Raw genomic sequence first — 23421 nt, 5'->3', positions numbered from 1 at the left:
GTAGAGTTCCACTTTCTATTGGAAAATAAGGAAGTGTATCTTTAGGTTAAGCACCTAGGGGACAGAACGTATACTTTGTAAATTCCACAATCATCTGGCAATGAGGGAGCCACAGTAGCACCAGTCCTTCATGTGCCAGAAGGACTGCATGAGAATTTCTGGATCATACAGGAGAAGCCCATCTGGTGGCTTCTCCTACGTAGTTTGGGGATTCTCATATTACATTTGGTGGGGCATAAAAGAGCAGCTGTGCTTCTGTGACTTCCCTGCCATGAGAATTCTATGAATACCAAGTCTTCCATCATGGGATTCACCCAATAAATGGTGTTGATTAAGGGTTCTAGCCAACTGTGTCTATGGATGAGTGGAACACAGTTTCATTCACACAGTGTGAATTACACTTTCTCTCCTCACCCCTGGAGCCCCCTGCACTGCTCTGGAGAGTTGAGGGACCCTTCAGAGCAGATTGGGGGGGGGGGCAGGGGCCAGGAGAGGAAGGGGATGTTCTGTTCTGTGAGTTATATCCAGTGGTAGCCCAAGTGGAAGAAATCTTGTACCTATACCTATATGTATGTGTTGGTTGGACCAAAGCCTGGTCCTAGGGGGTTAAGAGTTATCTCCAGATGTATGTTCTTCCATGCAAAGCTGCCTGAGTCCTAAGATTGCCTTCAGATGCCCTGTTCTCCATCCTTCCAGCAGCAGTACAGGGCCTTTTTGGCTATGGTACCAAAACTAGAATTTCTTCCCTGGGAAAACCATTAGGTTCCCTTTTGTCTGCTCTAGGCAAGTTTTGAAGATCTATTCAGGTGAATTTTTAATGCTAGCGCTCTGCTATTTTGTAAACTTGTTATTCTTTTGTTGCACTTCTACATTATTAATATTTTGTTGGATTGCTGGTGATTTTATTTTTGTGTGCTGCTTTGGTGCATCCTGTTGTAGAAAAGAGGGGTATGAATTAAATTTAATAAATAATTGGAGTAATGAATTTATAGTGAACAGTAGACCAGTTATTTTAATGCAAAATCTATCTGAAATGATTTTCGAGTTTCATGAAAGCAACTTAATTACTTATCAAAAGACAAACTTCATTATTCAGAATTTTGAATGTGGTTAGTCATTAGAACGTCTGATATGTGTGTTTATTTATATTTGCTTTGCTTTTCTAGCATTCTAGCATTTTCTAGCATTCTAGTAGGCCACAAGACTAAAATGTATACAATTTTATTTATGTAGGTTAAAGTATGTTGCTCTATATACTATATAGTTGCAACTTGAAATATTTCCTAAATGGTTGTTGTCTTAAACCTACTTACAAGAAAGTAAATCTCAAATTCAGCAGACTTACTTCTGAGTAAACATAGTTAGTACTGCACTGCTTAACTTGCTGAATGCTGCAACATTGACTGTCTTGAGTTGGCTTTAAATTAAATGACATAAGCCCAAGGCAGTGCTTAACCCATAATTACAGCAATGTCACATCTTGGAAACACTAGCAGCAGTATATCCCAGTGGAAAAGCGCTTTTTCCTGCACCCAAAGGTTTATGTGTTGACTCATTTCCTTTACCAATATGACAATTTCCTGAACATATTTAATGCTTCGGGCAAGATCACAGTATGTTAACAAACTGGATCTCGGGTGACACCACTAAATCTATGTAGCTGTATAGTGTTAATAAACTCTTAAGTTAAGTCAAAGCTTATCCTTGACTGAATGCATCTCTAAATACAGGGGATGTCACCTATTTAAAGAAGTGTTATGTGATTCATTGTATAACTTTTGAATTTGCATACATTTGCATGTGTATAAAAGATCTGAGGCTAAAGAGCCCTGCTCTTTGTTAGGACCTGATGCAACACATGCACATCTATCTAAGAAAAGCCATTTCTTCTGTGTGGGAAATAAGGGGGCGTGTCTTCTAAGGAAATACCTGCCTTCCACAGGTGTTGCATTAAAATCTTATATCTAAATTAAAAACAATTACACTTTTTAAAACCTCAGTTTTAGCCGAGTAGAAAGGTTTTAATCAATCTTACTGAATGATCAACTGAATGCTGTCGCTCTACTAATTGTTCTGAACTGTATGTTTCTATTTTAATTGGTATGATGCATGTATTGTTGTAGTAGCGCTGAATGTCCACTCAATTTCCACTAACTGATATTTCTGGCACTTTTAAAATATCTGAAGCCATGATATTATTGTAGCTTCCAATAGCTTTTAACATTTAATAGAATGTATTTGCTTCACTAATCTCTGGCCTTTTTTGCTAATGCTGCATGGTTGTTCTTCAACCTGTGTTGTCAGGACGCTGCATTGGGATACTGATCCATCAGTTCTACAGCTTCACTCTGATTCCGATCTGGGGTATAGCAGAGATTTTTTTTTATCTTCCATCTTTGTTGTAATGATTGTCTTTTATATAAGCCAAATTATTTCATGTCTTAAAATATAATATGTAAAACAATTTTAGCTATGCGTTTAAGGTTGCATCCAGATCATTAAGTGAAAGTGATGTATGATGTGCAGTTTATTGATCATCAGCTTCCACAAACAGTATGTTAAACCAGAAAAAGGTTTTGTGTTTGGGGAGAGCTGTTCGTTATATGACTGAACAAATTTGATCTGGCGCATGTACATTTCTGGATTGCAACCTCTGAATTTCTATTCAGCATCTTAATGCAACTAATTTTCTAAAGACTTTAATTTACTAATATACTATATATTCTCGTAATTTTTTTAAAAAATGATTTTATGACATCCATGTCAAGTCGTTAGTCATGAATGCCTTGTCTAAGTCTACATACCTTTGATAAAGCAATAATACTGGTCTTACAGGATTATTGAGATAATGTATGTGGCTTGCTTTGGGCACTTTGGGGGGAAAATATGTTGTATTTTTATAAAACAGGGAAGAGGGCCAGTAATTTGGGGGGTTTGCCTTACTCATTGAGTGAAAACATAGGCGTTAATGTATATATATCTAGATCAGGGGTGGCTAGCCCATAGGCTGGATCAAGTGCTCCAAAATTTTTGGCAGTGAAAGTAAGTTTTAAAGTAGACTTAGTGCTGGGCCTTGGATAGAGAGCTCCTTGAGGAGGGATGCAAATTGTTTTCTCCCCACAATCAGATTGGTCATTTGATGACCTGGGAAGGAGCAGTAACCTTCCTCAACTAGTCTGCACAGATCAGATGAGAAGGAGGGACTGTGTGCTGGTTTGCATGTGAGAGGTGCTTGCAAGTGTGGGGTGACTGCACTCCCTTGGCCATACACACCACTGGCATGCAGCCCCTGGAAGGTTGGTCAAGGGTGAGAATATGACCCTTAGCCAAAAAATGTTAGCCACTCTTGATCTTGGTCAAATAGTTCCCTGGGAATTTTGCCAATTGGTGATTGCTGAGGTATTGCAGCATATTGTTTTCTTAACTGCATTATATTATTTCAAGATGGTAACACAGTTTTCTGCAAGTTAAATTGCAGTTGTGTTGCATTGGCACAGAATTCACATTTTACATTGGCTTGGTCCAGAGACATGCTGTTCAAATGAAGTGGGCCGAACGTGGCTTTCCCATCCCTAAAAAACTTCTCATGGGGGCTGGAGTACACTACTGAATGGAGTGGACTGCAGCACGGGAATCTGAGGAGGTTCCTACTGTGGTTTATGGAGGAAATTTGTTTAAAACTCAGTGCATACCAGTTATATGGGCTAGCGTTTCTGCCATCTGAAAAAGCAGCATAACAAACAAATCCGTTTCTTGACGTTTTATTTACTTTCCTTTGTTTCCCCTTCTGTGCTGGCTTTTGATTTTAAAATAAAAAGATGTATAATTCAGCAATAGTTAAATTTAATACTTGTTATATAGAGATGATGGATTGTCTGACTTTCCACAAATTTGTTCTTTGTAAGTTGCATGAATTGTGGTTGCATTATAACTTTCTCCATCATTTTTTTTAGACGTGGACCTATTAAACTTGCAATGTCCAAAATTACACAAGTTGACTTTCCTCCTCGAGAAATGGTCACATACACAAAGGAGACCCAAACACCAGTTATGACTCAGCCAAAAGAAGGTGAATATGACTTACTCTTCTTATTCCTTCGTTTTAAAAATCCCGCATGAAGAGGGTGAGATGGGTCATGCCACAGGGAAAAATTCCAAAACTTATTTTGTGAAAATACAGGAACAGAAATGTTTGCAGGACAAGAAATTACTATTTTTGCATGTGACTTTGGGGTTTGATAGAATACTGGCTTATTCGTTAGATGGTCTGTTTCTTAACTCTACAAGTTGCATCCAGATTTGGGACTTTTTTTGGCTCCATGGACTAAATCCTAATCAAGATTTATTCTCATGGGCCAGAATTGACAGGTGTGCAGGGCTGCTCACTTGTCAATCACCTGGTGTCACAGTGTTGTTGGGTGATCGAGCCATTTGAAGTTCTGAAGTTAGGACTGTGAAAACCTGATCCAAAGAGCTGAAGGAGGAGAATCTTTCAAGAACAGTGTGAGGGGCTGCAATAGGAAAGAGCACTTGGTGAAAATCACTGATCCACCATCTTGCTCCAGCAAGGAGTCTCCACTGGATCCTGGTTTCCTATGAGCAGAATGAGCCCTTCCAATTGTGGAGGACACATCTGGATCTGACCCTACTTATTTTAACGACGTTCTCTTTTATCGAATTAAAATATATCCTTCAAAGATGAATAATACTTTCTGTTTCTTTTACATAAGGTGTAAACAGTGGAACTAATGATAACAAATGCAAAGAAGGCATTTACACGTAACAGTGAGAGCCAGGCACTGTGACTTTTCTGAAGCTCTTGTTACAGTGCAGTGTTCGAAACTCCCATTGTTCTAGGCGCATTTTGTGACAGGGAATTTCATTAGCGCAAGCAGTTTCTGAGCTGTGGGTGCAGTACTGTGTCTAAGATTTCAGATTAAAGGGAGGACCTTTTTCTGCCTCACTACTTCCAGCTACTCTCTGGAGAAGAGACCCTTTTAATAATATTGGGGGGTGGGCATGGGAAGGACTAGACCATGTGAAAAATGAACATAATATTTTAGCTGCAGTTCATTCCTTTTCAGCTTTGTATTCTTACTATAAAAAAGCACACCTAAACGTTCTGTTGTTACGCCCATAACCTAGTTTAAGGTGCCATTTAGCTCCTAGCTTTCATATCTCAGTTTCTAATGCTGTTACAGTGCCTCTGGGAGCCTAATGGGCAAGCCATATGCTAAATTGAACAGTGCCTTTCTTCTTTGGCAATGGGAAATGCTGCAGCAAAACCTAGAAAGTATCAAAACTCTTGAAGTTCATATGGTCCTTGCCTGTGCATGTACATGACTTTGGCTCAAGCCTTGTATGGCTGTGACAACATGAGGAACGGAGGAACGGACAAAAGTGTATTTGCTAGTCTGTTTGGCTATATAATTCAAGGAATAAAAGTTTCTGCTGTATATCCACAGTCTTTGATGCCCTGTCTTTTAGTTCAAAGAATTTACAAAGTGAGTTTTAATGAAAGGAAACATACTTAGGATTTCAGCTTTAAAAGAAGACAAACTAGCTCAAACTGCATCTGTAGAAAATGTTGATTAATGAAGACACTTATATAGTTTTTACTTCATTTGGTTCTGTTGCTAGAGTTTTCATTTAGAGGTATAAGGTCATGTGCTTTCTCCATCATTGAGACATCTGCTTAATTGGGTGCAGTTTAATTCCATGATGATAGTTTTCTTCTGCTTGTCTCATGTGAGCAGATCTGACTTGAGTATATGAATACCAAGAGTGATGGTTCGTTTTCTTTTTCATGAAGTTGAGTTTGGCTGAACTAGTTTTCAGTCAGAATTACAAATGAAATTGAACCTTGGCCATGCTGTAATTTCATGCAAAAACAAACAAATTGTGCAAATGTCCACCCTTAGAGGTTACAGATAGGACATGGTACTCTCTCTCTTTATCTTCCATAGAAAACCTAGGAAGCAGCATCGGTGCATTAAGATGCGCATCGTGCCCAGTGTGTGGGGAACTTGTAGAATTGGGTACAGAAGTAAAGATCCATCTCTTTCTGGAATCTGAAAATGATTAGAAAAGTCATGGAGGATAGGTTCATTAGTGATCATCTCATGCTCAGTGTTCGTATGTCTGTGACTGTTGGATGCCAGAAATGAACAACTGGAGAGAAATCACTCCATAATTGCTCTATTCTATACACATCCTCAAGCATCCATTTCTAGACACCGTTGGAGACAGAATGTTGGGCAGATGGGCTATTGGTCTAGCCCAGTATGACAATACTTATGTTCTTAACCACAGCCTGTCCATCTAATTCTTCTTAGAGTGCTCCCACAGTAAAATAACATTTCTGGATAGAATACTGTGTGTTAACCGAAACTTGCGTATCTTCTTCCAGCTATGTGCTTTTGAAATAGGATTCAATAATCCCAGAATATGAGCAAACAATTCCAAAGCAATGAGAGAATAAAAGGTGGCGCAGATACTTGTTTCTCTTAATTGCCAGTGCCAAGTTCTGTTGTAGAATAGTGTCAAGTGAGCTCAAGATACAGTATAGGATAACGTTGATCTCCCAATCCATCTTTTTGCTGTTTGCTTTGAACTGAAAAGTACATAAGGGATACATGTCCAGGTTACGACAGTCACTAGAGATTTGGGTGTTGATGTTTATCTTTGGGGAATACAGAGTGACTTCAGATGGCCTGCCAGTTATTCACTTATATCAGTAAGAGTCAGATACTGTTGAATGAAAACCTGTAGTTGTTTCCTTACAGTGCTGCTGATGGATGTCACTGTCAGTACTTTGATGTTCAGAACTTCTAAAATAATGAGAGAAGAAAGAAAATAAGACAAATTGTGCTGCTCTTTACATCCATATTAAAGCAATACAGTTCAGATTCAACAACTTTTCTCACCATCACTGAGACAGAGAATGTTTTTCTGTTAAGGGCTGCTTAATCTGGTAGCAGGGACAAGAACCAGAAATGGATAGAGTTTGTTTCATTGCAGGATTCCATAATGCGCTCTCTGTCTCTGTATCACTGTCTGGAAGGCTGCAGGTTCCCCATTGCTATTTCTGATTTAAAAAATAAAATCATGTTTTGATATTGTCAAACTTTGTATGTCTTAGCTATAAGAATTCAATATGTGGGTTCCCAGATGCTTGTGTAATAAAAATAATATCTGAACAGCACAACACTTCCCAAGTGGAACTGTTTTTAAGAGATATTTTTGACTTCGTACCTGCCTAAAATATAAAATGAAATACAGATGGCAAATGTGATCTGAAGACACCTTCAGCTTAACAAAAGCCACCCATTTCACAGATGATTTAACTTTGATTAACCTACTCTGCAGCAACAGATTACACAGGCAACTGGAACTTCACTCTTGAGTGTTATTGCTGGGTGCTGTCTAATTTACAGCCCTGCTTTTCTTTCCATCTCGCCAAAATACATCACAATTTTGATGTTAACGCAAAGTAAGAATTCACTGGTTCATTAAACTTGAATTTACCATTCATTGACAAGGGATTTGGCATTTTAAGAAGTAACTACTACTTTTACACGTATTTAATGCTTGCCTTATAACCTTAGATCCTCTGTCAAGGGAAAAACACAGAATTAACCACTTAGCATAGTGTAATGAATATTCATCAATAAAATGATTTGACATACAGCTCCACTTCTCATTGTTATGTTCTTATGTGGCTATTAAAAGTTTTTAGTGAAAGGTTTAAAAGAATGTGAAATAATCCTAGATAGGGAATAATAAATAGGCTAAAATAACAAAAGAAGTGAGGCTGGAAATAGGAACTCCTCAAGAATTTGACTTGAACAAAATCCAGAATGAGTACAGTTGCCCTTGTCATCTAGTAGATGAAGAATGGTCTACTCTATTTAGTGCAGTCATACTTTAATTCATACACTGACCTAGTTTGCATGTCACATTAAACCATAGTTTAAAATGACCAATAATTCATATAAATGAGCAACATCCTAGTGCGCCCTCCTCAGAAGTTCCCCACCCCACCTCTTGTGTCTCTAAATGAAGCAAGTCAAAGTCTGGCATCCATGGCTTCCGAAATTGGGTTCTGTTTCCCCCCCTCAAACTAACCCTACTGTTCGTGGTTTGCTTGGAAGAAGAATGAGCCCAGGTTCAAATAACATGACATTCTAGACTCTGGGGCATTAAGAGCTTCTGAGCAGCCTGCACTAGCTAACCTGTGGCCCTTCAGATGTTGTGGACTAAAACTCCTTATCGGATCCAGGCAGCTTGACTAATGGTCAGGTATGGTGGAGTTGTGTTCCAGCAGCATGTGGGGCAGCACCCAGGATAGCCACCCCTTTTAAATGATTGTTTACCGCTGGCATCTTGTATGCTACCTTCCGGCAACTCCTGCAGCCAAGCTGGTGCCAACATACTGCTCTGCTTTCCTTTGGACCACATCAGTGATGCCGAGAGGTCTTGTTTTCTGGGCGGCCCAGGACCTCAATTTACACTGTCCAGGCTTGCACCCCAGAGAGGTGACTACGGTGCTGCTAACACAGCAAAAATAACGCAGGATGCAGCAGTTACAAGTTACTGGTCTCTGCAGCCACAGCAGGCACTGATTCTCCAGCAGTTTGACTTCACCCCCAGAAGCGCACTCCATTGTCTCTTGAGATAGACGGATGCCAACCAAAAAAGAATGTGGAATAGCCAACATGGTAGCATCCAGGTATTTTGGACTGCAATTCCCAAGGTGCCTGACTCTTTGTCATGCTGGCAAGGGCTAATGGGAGTTATAGTCCACAACTTTTGGAGGGCACAACTTTAGCTACCCCTTGCTTAATGTGTCATTCAAACTGGGCTATCATACTGTACTACTATATTTGGATGTTAAAGAGCGGTGGCAAGCCTTGGTCATTACGAGATTGCCTTCCCAGATAATACGCTTTTGGGGGAATGTATGTTAGTGAGAAGAAATAGTTTGGTTGTACAGCTTTGGTTCTGTTTGCATAACCTGTTCACAATATGGTGGTTTTATTTTTGCCATCAGTGTGTTCACTGCTTTATGGAGTAACAAACAGAAAAGCAGTTCTTATACCTGAGGTGCCTACAATCTAAAATTCAACAAGAGGGGAGGAGATGTAAGTAAGAATGAGGGTGGGAGGACATGTGCTCATGTACACGTATTTAAGCTTAGTTTTAGCAGGAATTTAAAGCTAAAGGTTGATCAAAAACCTTCACCAAAGGTTTTTTGAGGCAAAGGTTGAAGGAAGGGGGATGTGTGCTGTTACACAGATGTTATAGACAGAAAGAGTACCAAGAGAGAAGGCAAGCTTGTTTAAAGGACCAGTGACATTTGGATGACCATGCATGGCAGAGATGGAGAAGCAAAGGCAGTAGGCACGGGTGTTTTGTAAGATGCGGGCAGATCAACAGAATACTATGGATTGCCTGTTGTTTATGGATTGTTTATTACTACTTTCTAAAACATTTATTAGCCACTCTTCAGTCTTCTGAAGCTCAACATAAAAAAAAAACGAAGATCATGGCCACTGGGCCCATCACCTCCTGGCAAATAGAAGGGGAAGAAATGGAGGCAGTGAGAGATTTTACTTTCTTGGGCTCCATGATCACTGCAGATGGTGACAGCAGTCACGAAATTAAAAGATGCCTGCTCCTTGGGAGAAAGGCGATGGCAAATCTAGACAGCATCTTAAAAAGCAGAGACATCACCCTGCCAACAAAGGTCCGTATAGTTAAAGCCATGGTTTTCCCAGTAGTGATGTATGGAAGTGAGAGCTGGACCATCAAGAAGGCTGATCACTGAAGAATTGATGCTTTTGAATTATGGTGCTGGAGGAGACTCTTGAGAGTCCCATGGACTGCAAGAAGATGAAACCTCTCCATTCTGAAGGAAATCAGCCCTGAGTGCTCACTGGAAGGACAGATCCTGAAGCTGAGGCTCCAATACTTTGGCCACCTCATGAGAAGAGAAGACTCCCTGGAAAAGACCCTGATGTTGGGAAAGATGGAGGGCAGAAGGAGAAGGGGGCGACAGAGGACGAGATGGTTGGACAGTGTTCTCGAAGCAACAAACATGAGTCTGACCAAACTGCGGGAGGCAGTGGAAGACAGGAGGGCCTGGTGTGCTCTGGTCCATGGGGTCACGAAGAGTCGGACACGACTAAACGACTAAAACAACAACAACAACTTCAGTCTTAGCTTGCAAAGTGGAATACAGCACTGGACATAAAATGCAGTAAATATAAGAAAATAACAACCACAAGTTGTAGGAGTTAAAAGTCCAGTGGAAAAGAAGGGCAGACAACATAAAATTCTTCGGCAAATAACTTTTCAGCAGGTGCAGAAAGGGTTGTAAAGACAGCGCCCGAGCCTGCCTTGGAAAGGTTCCCCAGTTGAAAAGGCCTCCTCTCCCATTGCCACCTACCTAACTTCAGATATCAGAGGGATATGGAGCAGGTTCATGCAAGAGCAGGTGATCCTTGAAGTATGCTGTCAGACTCATTTTGCCATCAGCCCAAATGGAAAATAATAGTGACCCAACTCACAGGAGTCAGAGAATTACAGGATATGTGTGGCTGTTTTATCATTGCTTGCATTTTGCCCTTTACTATTTTGTTGGCGGGCCTGTTTGCTTTGAAAGTAAGTAATTTGTGTTGGATGCGGAAGATGGCAGGAAGCTGATGTGGGAATTTGAGGAGGTAATGGAAGAGGTGAATTACTTTGGCAGTAGACTCCTGGATAGAGTTGAGACAGCTGAAGCGGAATAATGGAAAGCCAGAGAGGACAAGGTTGCAGTAGTCAAGGCAAGAGAAACTTGGGGTGTGAACTAGACTTTTCATCAAAGGGGAAATTTTTTTGATGGAATCATAGAACTGTAGAGCTGGAAGGGACCACGAGGGTCATCTAGTCCAATCCCTTCAGTGGAGGAATATTTTGCCCAACGTGGGTCTCCCACCCTTGAGATTAAGAAGTTCCTGCTCCACCAGCTGAGCTATGCTTAGGTGTATCAGGTATGAGGGACCTATTGTTAGACTCTAAATTCTATGATTTGGCTAATGGCAGGGGTGATGGGAGTTGTAGTCCAGCACATCTGGAGGACCACAGGTTCTCCATCCCTGGTCTGCATTTTCGCAGTGCTGTACAGAAGAAGACAACTCAATTTGGCAATTTAACTGATTATAGGGAGCAAAGGAGAGACAGTGGGGAGTTTAAAATGTGATCCCCATTGTACCACTCACAAGGATATATTTCACCGTGTTGAAAAATGGACGGAGGGGTCATCTCTGACATCATGTTGAGTTTCAGAGGCCCTTGGAAAACAGCCGGTACTGCTTCCAAGTGCCTGAGGCTTAGTACAACGCCAGGGAGAGTTTTATCCCCAAGTTGGGGAGGGCATTAATGGCAACCAGAAATTCGTTACTAGATGCTAAAGTCAGCTAAAACTTGTAGACCAGCAGAAGGAATAATTGAAATCAATCCTTTTATGCTGCAATGGTGGAATTACGGTATGAGTTTTATGTAGCTAGCAGATTGAAGTGAAGTAATATTTCTGTTTCTATTTTGTTTGATATGAGTGTTAATAAAAACTAGGTTAAGGGAAAACTGTCTTCTGGCTACACTGTGGTTGGTTTGATTCCACTGCCAGTATGCTATTAAGTAATCTAATGTGACCATAATAGGGTGAAAGTTCTCTGTCATCTATATGGTGGCACATACGTACATCTAAAAATACGGTGTCTTAACTGGAGATGAGAAACTGCTCCAGTGCATCTAATGTATATTTAAGTAATTGCTGTTATAACATATCTAGCGCTGGAATGCAGCAATAGTAATTCCTAGAGACTGACAGCAAATGTGGAGTATTACGTGAGAATGAGTTTGGATCTTGTTTGCATAATATGTGCCATCTATGCTGAAAATGTGAAAAGGGAGGGGCAACTGGCAACAAGATCTCTTCTCTGTAATATTTGTAAAGGATGAGGTCACTTAGGCACTAAAGGGCTGACCATTTGCATTTAACAAGGATTTGACTTCTGTCACTGAAAATGGTACTTAGAATCAGAGTGCTATGACAAAGCTGGGAGGCTGGAGTTTAATTTTAGTTTTATGGCATTAAAGCCTGAAACAACTTAGAAAAGGGTGAGGGGAATGCATGCATTGTAGTCTCAGTGGCATTGTTTGCCGCAGCAAGTCTGCATGCAAAGGAAAAAAATCCATGCTTAATTCAACCAAATTATTTAATCCAATCATTGTCTTGTAATTTGCTATTTGCAGTGCTTCATCTATTAAATGAAAATTAAGCATTTATCAATTTTCCCTACACCAGTGCTTGGGGAGAAATCTTGTTTGAGGCACACGGCATAGAATCGCTCAGTTATCCAGTTTTCTGATTAATAGTCCATTGTATGTACAAATTCATCTTAAAAGGAGCAGTGTCTTTCTGTTTCTCTGTGTGATTATTTTGCCCAGAAAAGCTTTCATTTTTTTTAAGTAGCACAAAAGCTGTAATTGGCATGCTTTGTAAGGAAATGTCAATGTGCAAGAGAGTGGAGATCACTAAGAATTCTTTTACGCGTTCTTTCCCCTTTGCACCACCGCCTCCTCAGCAGGGTCACTGAGATCACTAGCTTTTCTTGAAATGGCCATTTTCACTGGCAGGTGCATTATACCCTGTATTTTCAGATTGTTTTTCCATTCTGAATGTTTGGCAGGTTGATTGCTCTGGCTGCATTGACGGAGAAAGGGCTGACAAATGCGGTTGGGCTGGCTGAAAAGACAGTGATTACTGTTTTCCTTTGTGGCTGATTGAGGCCCTTGAAAGGAAAGATTTTAACCTTCACCATTTGGTTCAGAAGTATGAGCATATATTGAAATCATTCATGCCATTTATCCTAGGTCTGTAAACTTGTCAGAACGTAAAAATCGCTCAATTTCATATAATGTGGGATTGGCATACGTCATTATCATTTTGATTAAGTTGGAGTTTGTATTATTGTGTGTTATATAGTGTCATTTAAAGCATTTGTTCCTTCAGGTATGGATATATTTTTATTGCCTAAACTATGGAGTTGGGAAGGTTTTTTCCCCTCTCCTAGATCTTGCTTCAGCCTATCACTATGTGTGTGGTTTGGCAGCTGGTAGGCCCTACAAGCTGTATTATGTTTGCAGGGTAAAGGCTTGTCTGCAGACCTCCTGGAGAGCTAGTAATTGCACAGGCTTGCCATTGGAGAAAAAACATGATTGGAAGCAGTCAGGCAGAAAAATGCTGTGCCATCCCATTGCCACCTCAGAGCAGGGAGAGACAATCCCAGCAGTACCATCTGGTTGCTGCTGTCTAGTCAGCTGGCCTGGCTGCTGGGACCAGAGCTTGGCAGCTGGTTCCCATCTCTTGACCAGTCTTAGTTTTTTTTTATCCCCCATAGGTGACTTTGAACATGGGTCACAGGGATGGCTGCAACAAACACGTCCCTGTTGAATCCTGCCTCATTACTTGTGACGAGGCGTGCTGCAGGCTCCTGCTGCCTTTCTCTTGCAGACAGATGACATAGTTGTTTAACCCAAAAAGAAAAGGAAAAAAAGTCTTTTGAGAAACTTACCCCTGGAAACAGAGAAGAAAAGGCAGTTGCAATGTATATGCTGCAACACTTGCGATTTTAAAAGTTGTGTTTTAGGGTGTTCTATTTCAAAGGCGAAAACCTAGTAATGCAAAAAAGAAAGAAAGTAAAAAGCAGCCTTCTCACTATTCCAGAACATCAGCAGCACGTTATTTGTTGCAATTAAGGAACAACACATTTTGCTATTTAAATTCTCATTGGCAAACATGATAAGGATAATGAGGCTTGCATTTGGAATGACAGAAAATAAAATGTAATCTGTCTGTGCTATTATCTTTAGGAAAATTTGCTTCTCCGACTAGCATCCTGAAAACTAATGTAAGCCATCTTTCCTGTATGAAAAAACCATTAGACACTGATGGTTCCATATCACAAGGAAGCAGCGACTCTGTGGGCTATTTAAGACACTTGATTTCTTTATTCAGCAGCATTAATATGTCAGCACGTTACATAAAACTGTGGTTGCATATGCTGTCTTGAATGACAAATGCTGGGTAGAGGTTAGGAATTCAAAATTGAAATCTCTGAATAGTTTCTGGGAGGTTTTGCTGTAGATTGCACAGGCTTACGTTTTGTGAATTTGTTGTGAAAATTGTGGTATGTCCAGCTTACTGTCATCTCCTTTAATAAGTGCAATTCCCGAATTAAACTATTGCATTCTAGCAAAAAAGCTGCTTTAGGCAGAATATATAATATATACACAAAACTGTTTTGCCTGACATAGCATTGCACAGTGGTCAGAATGTTGACAACCTTGCTCTTTTCAGATGAAGAAGATGAAGATGATGCAGTGGTACAAAAACCACCAGTTGAGCCTGAAGAAGAAAAAACATTGAAAAAAGAGGAGGAGGAGGAAGGTACAAATGTATCATAACACATTTAAACTATTGCTCAACTTTGTGTCTCTCTTTAATAGGTGCTGAATTATAAAGAAGGTTTATATAATAATAGAAATACAGTGTGTGAAGATTTTTTTTAATGTACAGAACTTAAATAATTGTTTTTAAAATCTGAACATACACTTATTTTAAAGATTAGAATGATTTTATTTGTAGTCTGCCATCTAAAAATAAAGCTCCAAATCTGTTTCCCCCAGTTGCCCCTCATGAACTGACAGAAGAGGAAAAGCAACAAATTTTGCATTCTGAAGAATTTTTGAGCTTCTTCGACCAATCAACAAGAATTGTGGAAAGAGCTCTTTCTGAGCAAATTAACATTTTCTTTGACTACAGTGGGCGAGACCTGGAAGAGAAAGAAGGGTAATATGGGAATCTTACAAATGTGTTGCTAGGTTTGTTTTCATCTTACTGAAAGTGATCCTAAGTCTCCCCTCTTCAATTGTTCTTGCAGAGAAATTCAGGCAGGTGCAAAACTGTCCCTAAACAGACAATTTTTTGATGAGCGTTGGTCAAAGCATCGTGTTGTTAGTTGTTTGGACTGGTCATCTCAGGTAACAATAACACTTCATTAAAAACCATTCTTCTAGAAACCCTTTAGCAGACGTTATTCTCATTTACCTGCAGTTGCAGTGTCATCATATTTATTTCATGCAAAGTTGCTTAATTCATTGCGCAAAAAGAAAGAAAAGAAAGAATAATGTGCAGAAGGCATCACAAAGGAATAACGTAGAAGTGTGTGAGTTGCAAAACTGAGCAGTCTGCATATATCAAAATAGAAGACAACTCTTCTGTGTCTACTGGTTCTGAATTGTTGGTTTAATTTTGAAATTGCTCTTCTAGCTGTAGCTGTCTAATTAACAAGGTTGACCTTAGTAGCTTAATTTTAAATCATATGATAATTTAAGTTGGCTGATCTTACCTCTGTAAGCAACAATCTTCCCTTTTGTTCTCAATTACTTTTTGAATGCAGTATCCAGAGTTGCTGGTAGCCTCTTACAACAACAATGAAGATGCTCCTCATGAACCTGATGGGGTGGCCCTTGTGTGGAACATGAAATACAAAAAAACAACTCCAGAGTATGTCTTTCATTGCCAGGTATGATGTGAGTTCCTGCCTTGCCAGACTAAGAATTTTATGTTAATGAATGTGGACATGAGCCTTCTTCTACTTGTCAGCATAATGATTTCATTGGGCAGGCATGAACTTTAAACCGCTTGTGTTTGCAAATACATGTCAACATCTGAGGAATCCATTAATCCTTTTTAAAGGTTCGTCTATAGCAAGCAGCCTTTCTAACACCATTTGGATTATTTAAGTGTGTTGCAGTTCTGTATTTCTTATTCTGATTGCATAAAAGGAAGCTTATTTTGTGTGTCAAATACAGGGAGATGTTTTAAGAACTGTGGTCTTAAAATGTGCAATGGGACCCGAGACCTCTGAATAAAAATGTTCGTAGCCTGAGGATTTAAAGCAAGCTAAGTTAAAACACATGTTTTCAGGCGGAAAAACTGAGATCCAGTTTTTATAAAATGGGTTGGTGGAAAGTTAAAAATGTACTACTCTAGTTTGCTGTTGTGTTTTTCAAAATCTCACAATTCTGAAACTTCACAAACCATTGCTAAAATGTAATGTGATATTGTAACATCATTCTAAAGGTTTCAGTAACAATTGAAATATTAAAAAAGCATTTACTTTTCTTTTTTCTTTTGCCCTTACAGTCAGCTGTGATGTCGGCTACCTTTGCAAAATTTCATCCAAATTTGGTGGTTGGTGGCACATACTCAGGACAAATTGTGCTATGGGATAATCGCAGCAATAAGCGAACACCAGTTCAGAGAACTCCCCTTTCAGCTGCTGCTCACACGGTAGGGAGTGGAATATCACCCCCCCCCCCAATTACTTCCTTATTCTCAAATTAACCCATTAATGTAGGATGAGGAGTGATAATCTGTTACTATGTTTTGAAGGCTGCAAACAATAGGCATTCGTTTTTTGCAGCATTCTATGTTAAAAAATATTCTACGTAAGGCTCTTATATTAGAAACCTTTTTTTTTAAGTTAGGTCGTCACGTGCTTGTTTTTATTAAATTCTTCAGATAATCAGATACCAATTCAGCTGCCCTTTCTCCCCCAGAGGCAATCCACCACTTAATATTGCTCAGCCCGAAAGTATTCCCACTTATCCACGTGTCCTTTCTCCAGCTTCCAAGTGCTCTCTACATTTATCAGTATTAGACATGACGTATCTGTAACTGTCCATTTGTACCCACATCCATATTCAGAGGCATATTAGTTCTACTAGGAAAACATTGAGCTATAGAAGTTACTAATTATGCTTTCAACAAAGCCTGTCTGACCAAGCAGCTCACTTAGCTATGCTCTGTGCTTTGTGACCATTGATAAAGTATATAATACTTTTTAAGGACTTGTAGCAACTCCTTTCAATGCCCCCCCATCTCCTTTAGTTGCATTTTAACCAATGCTCAGTCCCTTCTTCATCACAGCTTTTGTTTGCCACTCTTCCCTCTGCCCCACTGCCCCAATAAATGGCATAGTTGAGAAATAAACTCTTGACAGCACCGTTTGTGCTTTCAACTAAATTTGTAATGCTACCGAAGGGCTAGGCACCTTGCACACAAAACTCAAACCCCTGTTGGGGAGCATCTGTGGAAAACAGTGAGCTAGGTACCCAGATAATCTTGCCTATCTTCTCAACTTAAATGTCACTTTAAAAGCTAAAATTTGCACTTGCACTAAGTTGTCTGTAAATTACCCTGACGAAACATTGCTAATCTACGTCGCCCACTTCTGCTTTAGCATCCTGTGTATTGTGTGAATGTGGTGGGGACTCAGAATGCCCATAACCTTATCAGCATCTCGACTGATGGAAAAATCTGCTCGTGGAGTCTGGATATGCTTTCGCAACCACAGGTAAAATAATCAAACGCTGCTTCTATGTGATCCGTGTGCAGTCTCACACCAGAGTTCTGTGCATGTGCAGAAAATAATTTTAGAACATTAGCATTTTGATGGGATTGGCTTCTCCCATTCGCAAGGTGCACGTTCAGCTCTGTTTTTACTGCACCATGACAGTGTCACCAAGGGACTTTTTCTCCTGTTAGCAATTACCTTCGTCTTGCTTGGTGAACAAAACATTTTGGTTGGCTCTGTCTATATATTTTGTAGTTTGCACTTCGTTTTAAAATTTGGTTTGCTTTTCCTCGCGTGCCTCACGACACCCCTGCAGCCTGTTTTGCGGAGTCAAATGCTTGACTTCTTAATTGCAAATGATAATTTCATGGTATCTTGCAGGTCAGTAATGAGGATCAGATCCATACATGCCGCACTCCTTGGACTCCTTGTAAAAGTGGGATATAAATTTATTGCATAGGTAGCCATGTGGAAAGGGCACAATTTATATAATTCATATGTTAAGCCAAGGATGGCTGTGGGCAGGATTCCTGTGTTGCAAGGGGTTGGACTAGATGACCCTCAGGATCCCTTCCAACTCTATGATTCTAAGTGTAGATCTTAGGTCCTCCAGGACGTTCTGAGAAAACAGGGTCATGCTCTGTTTTTATGCAGTCTGTGCATTTTTATTGTATCAGATGCTTTAAACGTGAGAATAAGAATGCAGCAAGATTCAAAAAATGTTTCTTTGGAAACTAGTATCAAAATTCCTACTTGATTCTTGGCAGAAAGTTCTCAGCAAACCGGAAAGATTTGTATGTGATATTTTTCTCCCCAGGATAGCATGGAGCTAGTTCACAAGCAATCCAAGGCTGTAGCTGTCACTTGTATGTCTTTCCCTGTTGGTGATGTCAACAACTTTGTCGTTGGAAGTGAGGAAGGCTCTGTGTACACAGCATGTCGCCATGGCAGGTGAATAGAAAGTGGGACCCCTGTTTTTAAAGGATGACGGCCCTTCTTATTATGTTCTGTAAGATAAAGCAGGTTTGAGGTAGTTCCCCAACAGTTATATGGGCAACTGTGTATAAACAATGCAGGGTATTCTTTCACGTTCCAGAAAGCCTCTTATTGGCATAAATATTTCCCTTATTCTGGATAAAATGGCTTTAGAATTATGTAATGGGAGATGAAGTTTAGCCATCATTCTGGTCATTTGAATCATGACACAACATCCCAGACCCTCACTTCTGTAGATAATTGTACAGTAGTATCACGCACCAATCTTAAATTGGGTAGCATGTCTCCTGCTGTTCAATCTGTTTTGAAATTGTCTGGCTGTATCTTATCAATTGCTTTCTTAAATGAAATTGAGGCCCCAGTCTCAGCTCAGACACACACCAGCCCTTCCTTTATAGCACTTTGGGTTAAAGCTAACCAAAATTGGTGGTTCTTCCATTTAATCAATATTGATACTATTGGGAATGCCCTGGTTTCAGACTGAAAATTGGCCCAGGAACATGTGCATATTTCTGAAAGTTTTGTGCACGGCAACGTCTTCATTTTTGTGGCCCAAATATTTACTTTCTGTGAGAGAATTAATCAGATGGCATAGCACTTCTTAAGCACTGTTTTGTATCTTGAGGTGGCATATTTCCCCAAGGTTTATTTAATACGTGATTTTAAAATTCTGAGGTATGTAGCTATATTCAGGGGCACTTCTGCAACGCCACTACGAGGAAAAATTGCAGCCTTTGGGGTTTTTTTATTTCGAGAAAAGGCAAGTCAGAGGTGACATGAAAGAAGTTTTTGAAATTTTGCAGGGCACAGAGAAAGTAGATAGACAAGTAGACAAGTAGATTAGACCATGTGGGCATTCAATGAAGCTGAATGTTGGAAGATTCGGGGCAGATAAAAGAAAGTGCTTCTTCACACAGTGCGTAGTTAAACTATAGAACTCTCTCCCGCAGAGGGCAGTTGATGGCCACCAACTCGAATGGCTTTAAAAGAGAATTAGACATATTCATGGAGAAGGCTGTCAGTGACTACTGAGCATGATGGCTGTGCGCTGCCTTCACCATTGAAGGCAGTATCCTTCTGAAGGCCAGCTGGTGGAAGCCACAGGAAGGGAGAATGCTCTTGTGCTCTTCCTGTGTTCTTATGACTATTAGTAGTGTACAGTGGAACCTTGGTTTTTGAACGTAATCCGTTCCGGAAGACCGTTCAACTTCTGAAATGTTTGAAAACTGAAAGCGGAAGCCTTGATACAATAGGGAAACACAAAATGGAAGCCTCGTGGCACGGTCGGCTTCCAAAAATCGTTCAAAAAGCAAAGCAGTTACTTCCAGGTTTTTGGAGTTCGAAAGCCAAAACGTTTGACTTTCGAGATGCTCGAAAACTGAGATTCCAGTGTATTGATTTTGAAGGGGCAAACATCTATTGGGTAAGCATATGTTCATTAAGTTCCTACCCTATTATTTAAAAAATGTATCTCAAATTATTTACGATTTTGTTGTTCTTGTTCGTAAGAAAATTCATTCCTGTGTGTGTGTGTCTCTTGCAACAGCAAAGCTGGAATCAGCGAGATGTTTGAAGGTCACCAAGGACCTATCACAGGGATCAATTGCCATGCAGCGGTTGGACCTGTAGACTTTTCCCATCTTTTTGTCACTTCTTCTTTTGACTGGACTGTAAAGCTTTGGACTACTAAGGTATCTGAACTTGAGACGTCTAATTGTCCCAATTTATTGAGGAAACAATGTAAGCCGCAGTCCCATCTGTTGGCCTATATAGGCAACCATCATGTAAACAGTAATGTGGGACCGCATTAGTTCTGTTGACAATGGTGATAGGAATATCTGTTTTCAGTATCTCTCCGGTAATACATTTAGACATAAATTCATTCATCCTTTTTAAAAAAAATACCTCGTTCATATTGGGCTGAGGTAATTCATATGAACATGGATCTTCCCACCATCTCCTACAACCTCTTGCTGAGGTTCTCCATGGCTCTGCTGAACTTTGGCATGTCATATTTCTCATCATCAAATACTGTGCATATATTATATTATATTATATTATATTATATTATATTATATTATATTATATTATATTATATTATATTATATTATATTATATTATATTATATTAATTATATTATTAAGCAAAGAAAATGTGCAAAGCAAGAAAATACTAAATTATATTACATTGCAGTTTCAGAAGCACACAGTTCATATAATCCTATTATCAGCAGTAAGTTGCAGTTAGACCTTAACATTTGAGAATTACAATCTTTGTAACACTGATAGATGCTAGCTTCACAGAAATCTGAGGTTGCTTAGAAATGGATCCAGTCTGCTTTATGTCAAATGGTATCACTAAATAAAATAAAACTGAAGGGTTTAAAGTCCTATGTTAGACTACGTTCTTTCTACCTGACGGCAATATTTGCAGAGGTAAAACTGAGGTTGTTTTCATTTTACTTGGCCACAAGATTTATTATTTTTTGTGGGAAAAGGTTCTCTGGCGAACCTTTTCCTTGCTTTGTTCAAAATTAATCACACTGCTACATTAGTTGCCGACAATGTGGATGAGAGATGTTTATATACTGTATTTTTCCACCTATAAGATGCCCCCATGTATAAGGCGCCCCCTATTTTGGGGGACTCCAATTTAAGAAAATGGGGGGAGATGGCCCCCGTGTATAAGACGCCCCCAAATTTTGGACATTATTTTTTTAGGGGGGGCTAGTCTTAGACATGGAAAAATATGGTACTTGGTCTTATTTACCTTGCTAGCTTTTGTTTCCTGAATCGTGAAATACATCAATTTGTGTGTTTTTCTTTTCCTTCAGAACAACAAGCCTCTGTACTCATTTGAAGACAACTCAGACTATGTTTACGATGTGATGTGGTCACCCACCCACCCTGCCCTCTTTGCCTGTGTGGATGGAATGGGAAGGCTTGACCTATGGAATCTCAACAACGATACTGAGGTAGGATCAGATTATATTGGGTATTCCAAATCTGAAAATAAGTTTACCAGCCTTAAAACAAACTTGTGATTTTTTAGTAACTGCAGCCCATCTTTTGTACATACGTTTTAAAGCTCTTTTGCCTTCCCATCCTATTTACAAGACTGGTTAGGAGAATCCAGCCCAGTGTATGCAGATTCCTTTCCCTTGGCCACCGCACTTGGAGTACAGTGGGCCCATATTCTGTGAGGTCAGAGACCACTGTAAATAACAAGAAAAGGAATGCACTTAAATTGATGTGCCATCTCTTATTTGTACTTGCTGGGACGTTGGCTAAGATCAGCTTCTTGCATTTATTGTACTCCCAGGTATCTTATCTCCTGAGTGAAGACAGGTTCTTTGTGCATCGCTCATCATGACACCATAAGACGGTTGAAAAACCTCTCACTACAGCTTCATGAATCTACCCACTGATTTGTTAGTGCTCTTACAACAGCATAATAATGTAGCACCAAGACTGTGTTGGGCACAGTACAAAACCCAAACATGATGCTGCCATTGAGTGCTTTAAGTACTGCTTTAATATTACTTTTGTGCGGGGAACCCACCACACTTAACTGATGTATAGGTGATGATTGGCTGTACTAAAGTAATTTTTGCCCATGTACTTCACATTCAACACACATAGACAAGGTTTTATCCAAAGGAGGAGGGACACAGTAAGTTGGAACTGTCATCTTTAAAGGCTTGGAGCTCTAATTCCTATCATTACCAACATTCCTCTTCTGAATGTTCACATCTGCATCACGTAAATTTTAAACTTTTGAAAGGTATAATGTGTTCCTTCATACAGTATTTTGTTCCTGTGGCATAAGGAACAGCCGACACAATAATAATAATAATAATAATAATAATAATAATAATAATAATAAAAATATCTTTATTGTCATTGCCCCCTTCGGGGACAACGAAATTACTTGACTGCTCCATAAAAACACTAATTAAACAATACAGTATAATACAGCAAGGGAGATTAGATGACTTTCAAAGTCCGGGCTTCCCATTCAGGGCCGAGATCGCTCTGGAGAAGAAGCTGTTCTTAAGACGGCTTGTTCTTGTCTTCATCGTCCTGTATCTCCGTCCCGGCGGCAAGAGCTCGAAGAGACAGTGACCAGGATGCAATGGATCTTTTACTATGTCCAGTGCCTTCCTATGGCACCTTGTGGCATAAATCTGCTCTAAGGTGGAGAGTGGGCAGCCAACAATGCTCTCTGCTGCCTTAACAACCCTGCACAACCCCATCCTGTCTTGGGTAGTACAGCTTCCGTACCACACACATAAGCCATAAGTGAGCACGCTCTCAATCACACAGTGATAGAAGGCAAGCAGCAGTTTCTGCGGAAGATGGTTTTTCCTTAGTATTCTCAAAAAGTACAGTCTCTGCTGCGCCTTCTTCACAAGCCCCCTTGTGTTGACACTCCAGGACAGATCCTCTTGTAATTCAGTGTACTTCAGTGTCTGTATTGCCATCTTAATATTTGTGATGAAGGTTAAGAAAGTTTGAAAGATACTATAAGTCCAGTTGAAACATGGTATGTTTTTAAAACTGGTATAGGTGCCAACAGCAAGCATTACTGTGGAAGGTAATCCTGCCCTAAACCGCGTGCGATGGACAAATTCAGGACGTGAGATTGCTGTCGGAGATTCAGAAGGACAAATAATAATTTACGATGTGGGAGAGGTAGGTAACTTCCAAGTGCTTCCAAAGTAAAAATGATGTCTTACATTATTTTACTTAAGTCCAATAATAAAAGGCACTTATTTGGGTTGGGTGGCCATAGTTCTTTCACTGCAGATGTCAGTGTGTATTTAAGTTTATGCATACAAAGATACAGCGTTAAGATTTCAGCAGTTAAAATATTTTTTATTTAAATGGATGTAGTTTTATGTAGTAGTAAGAATTCCGGGTGTGTCTAGTTTTGTTACGGGGTGGGGGGACTT

The 23421-nt window shown here is 39.8% G+C and overlaps 1 protein-coding gene across 7 annotated transcripts in view; it reads left to right on the top strand.

Moving 5' to 3' along the window:
* Positions 1-23421, top strand: part of DYNC1I2 (dynein cytoplasmic 1 intermediate chain 2) — a 37484-nt gene that overhangs the window by 12298 nt on the left and 1765 nt on the right. For 4 of the 7 annotated variants that reach the window (XM_083468608.1, XM_083468609.1, XM_083468607.1 and 1 more), the window contains exons 5-16: positions 2305-2364; positions 3954-4069; positions 14408-14497; positions 14737-14899; positions 14991-15090; positions 15510-15635; positions 16259-16405; positions 17358-17471; positions 18289-18422; positions 20014-20158; positions 21301-21441; positions 23036-23161. In XM_083468608.1, coding sequence (XP_083324734.1) covers positions 2305-2364; positions 3954-4069; positions 14408-14497; positions 14737-14899; positions 14991-15090; positions 15510-15635; positions 16259-16405; positions 17358-17471; positions 18289-18422; positions 20014-20158; positions 21301-21441; positions 23036-23161 — 1462 coding nt within the window. The remainder of the gene's footprint in view (positions 1-2304; positions 2365-3953; positions 4070-14407; positions 14498-14736; positions 14900-14990; positions 15091-15509; positions 15636-16258; positions 16406-17357; positions 17472-18288; positions 18423-20013; positions 20159-21300; positions 21442-23035; positions 23162-23421) is intronic. The other 3 variants (XM_083468612.1, XM_083468611.1, XM_083468613.1) reach the window with 1 other exon arrangement.

The sequence above is a fragment of the Podarcis liolepis genome, assembly GCF_965112155.1.
Source record: "Podarcis liolepis genome assembly, chromosome: 1".
NCBI lineage: Eukaryota > Metazoa > Chordata > Lepidosauria > Squamata > Lacertidae > Podarcis > Podarcis liolepis.
Note: the sequence above shows the minus strand (reverse complement) of the source record. Positions and strands in the feature narration are given on the sequence as shown.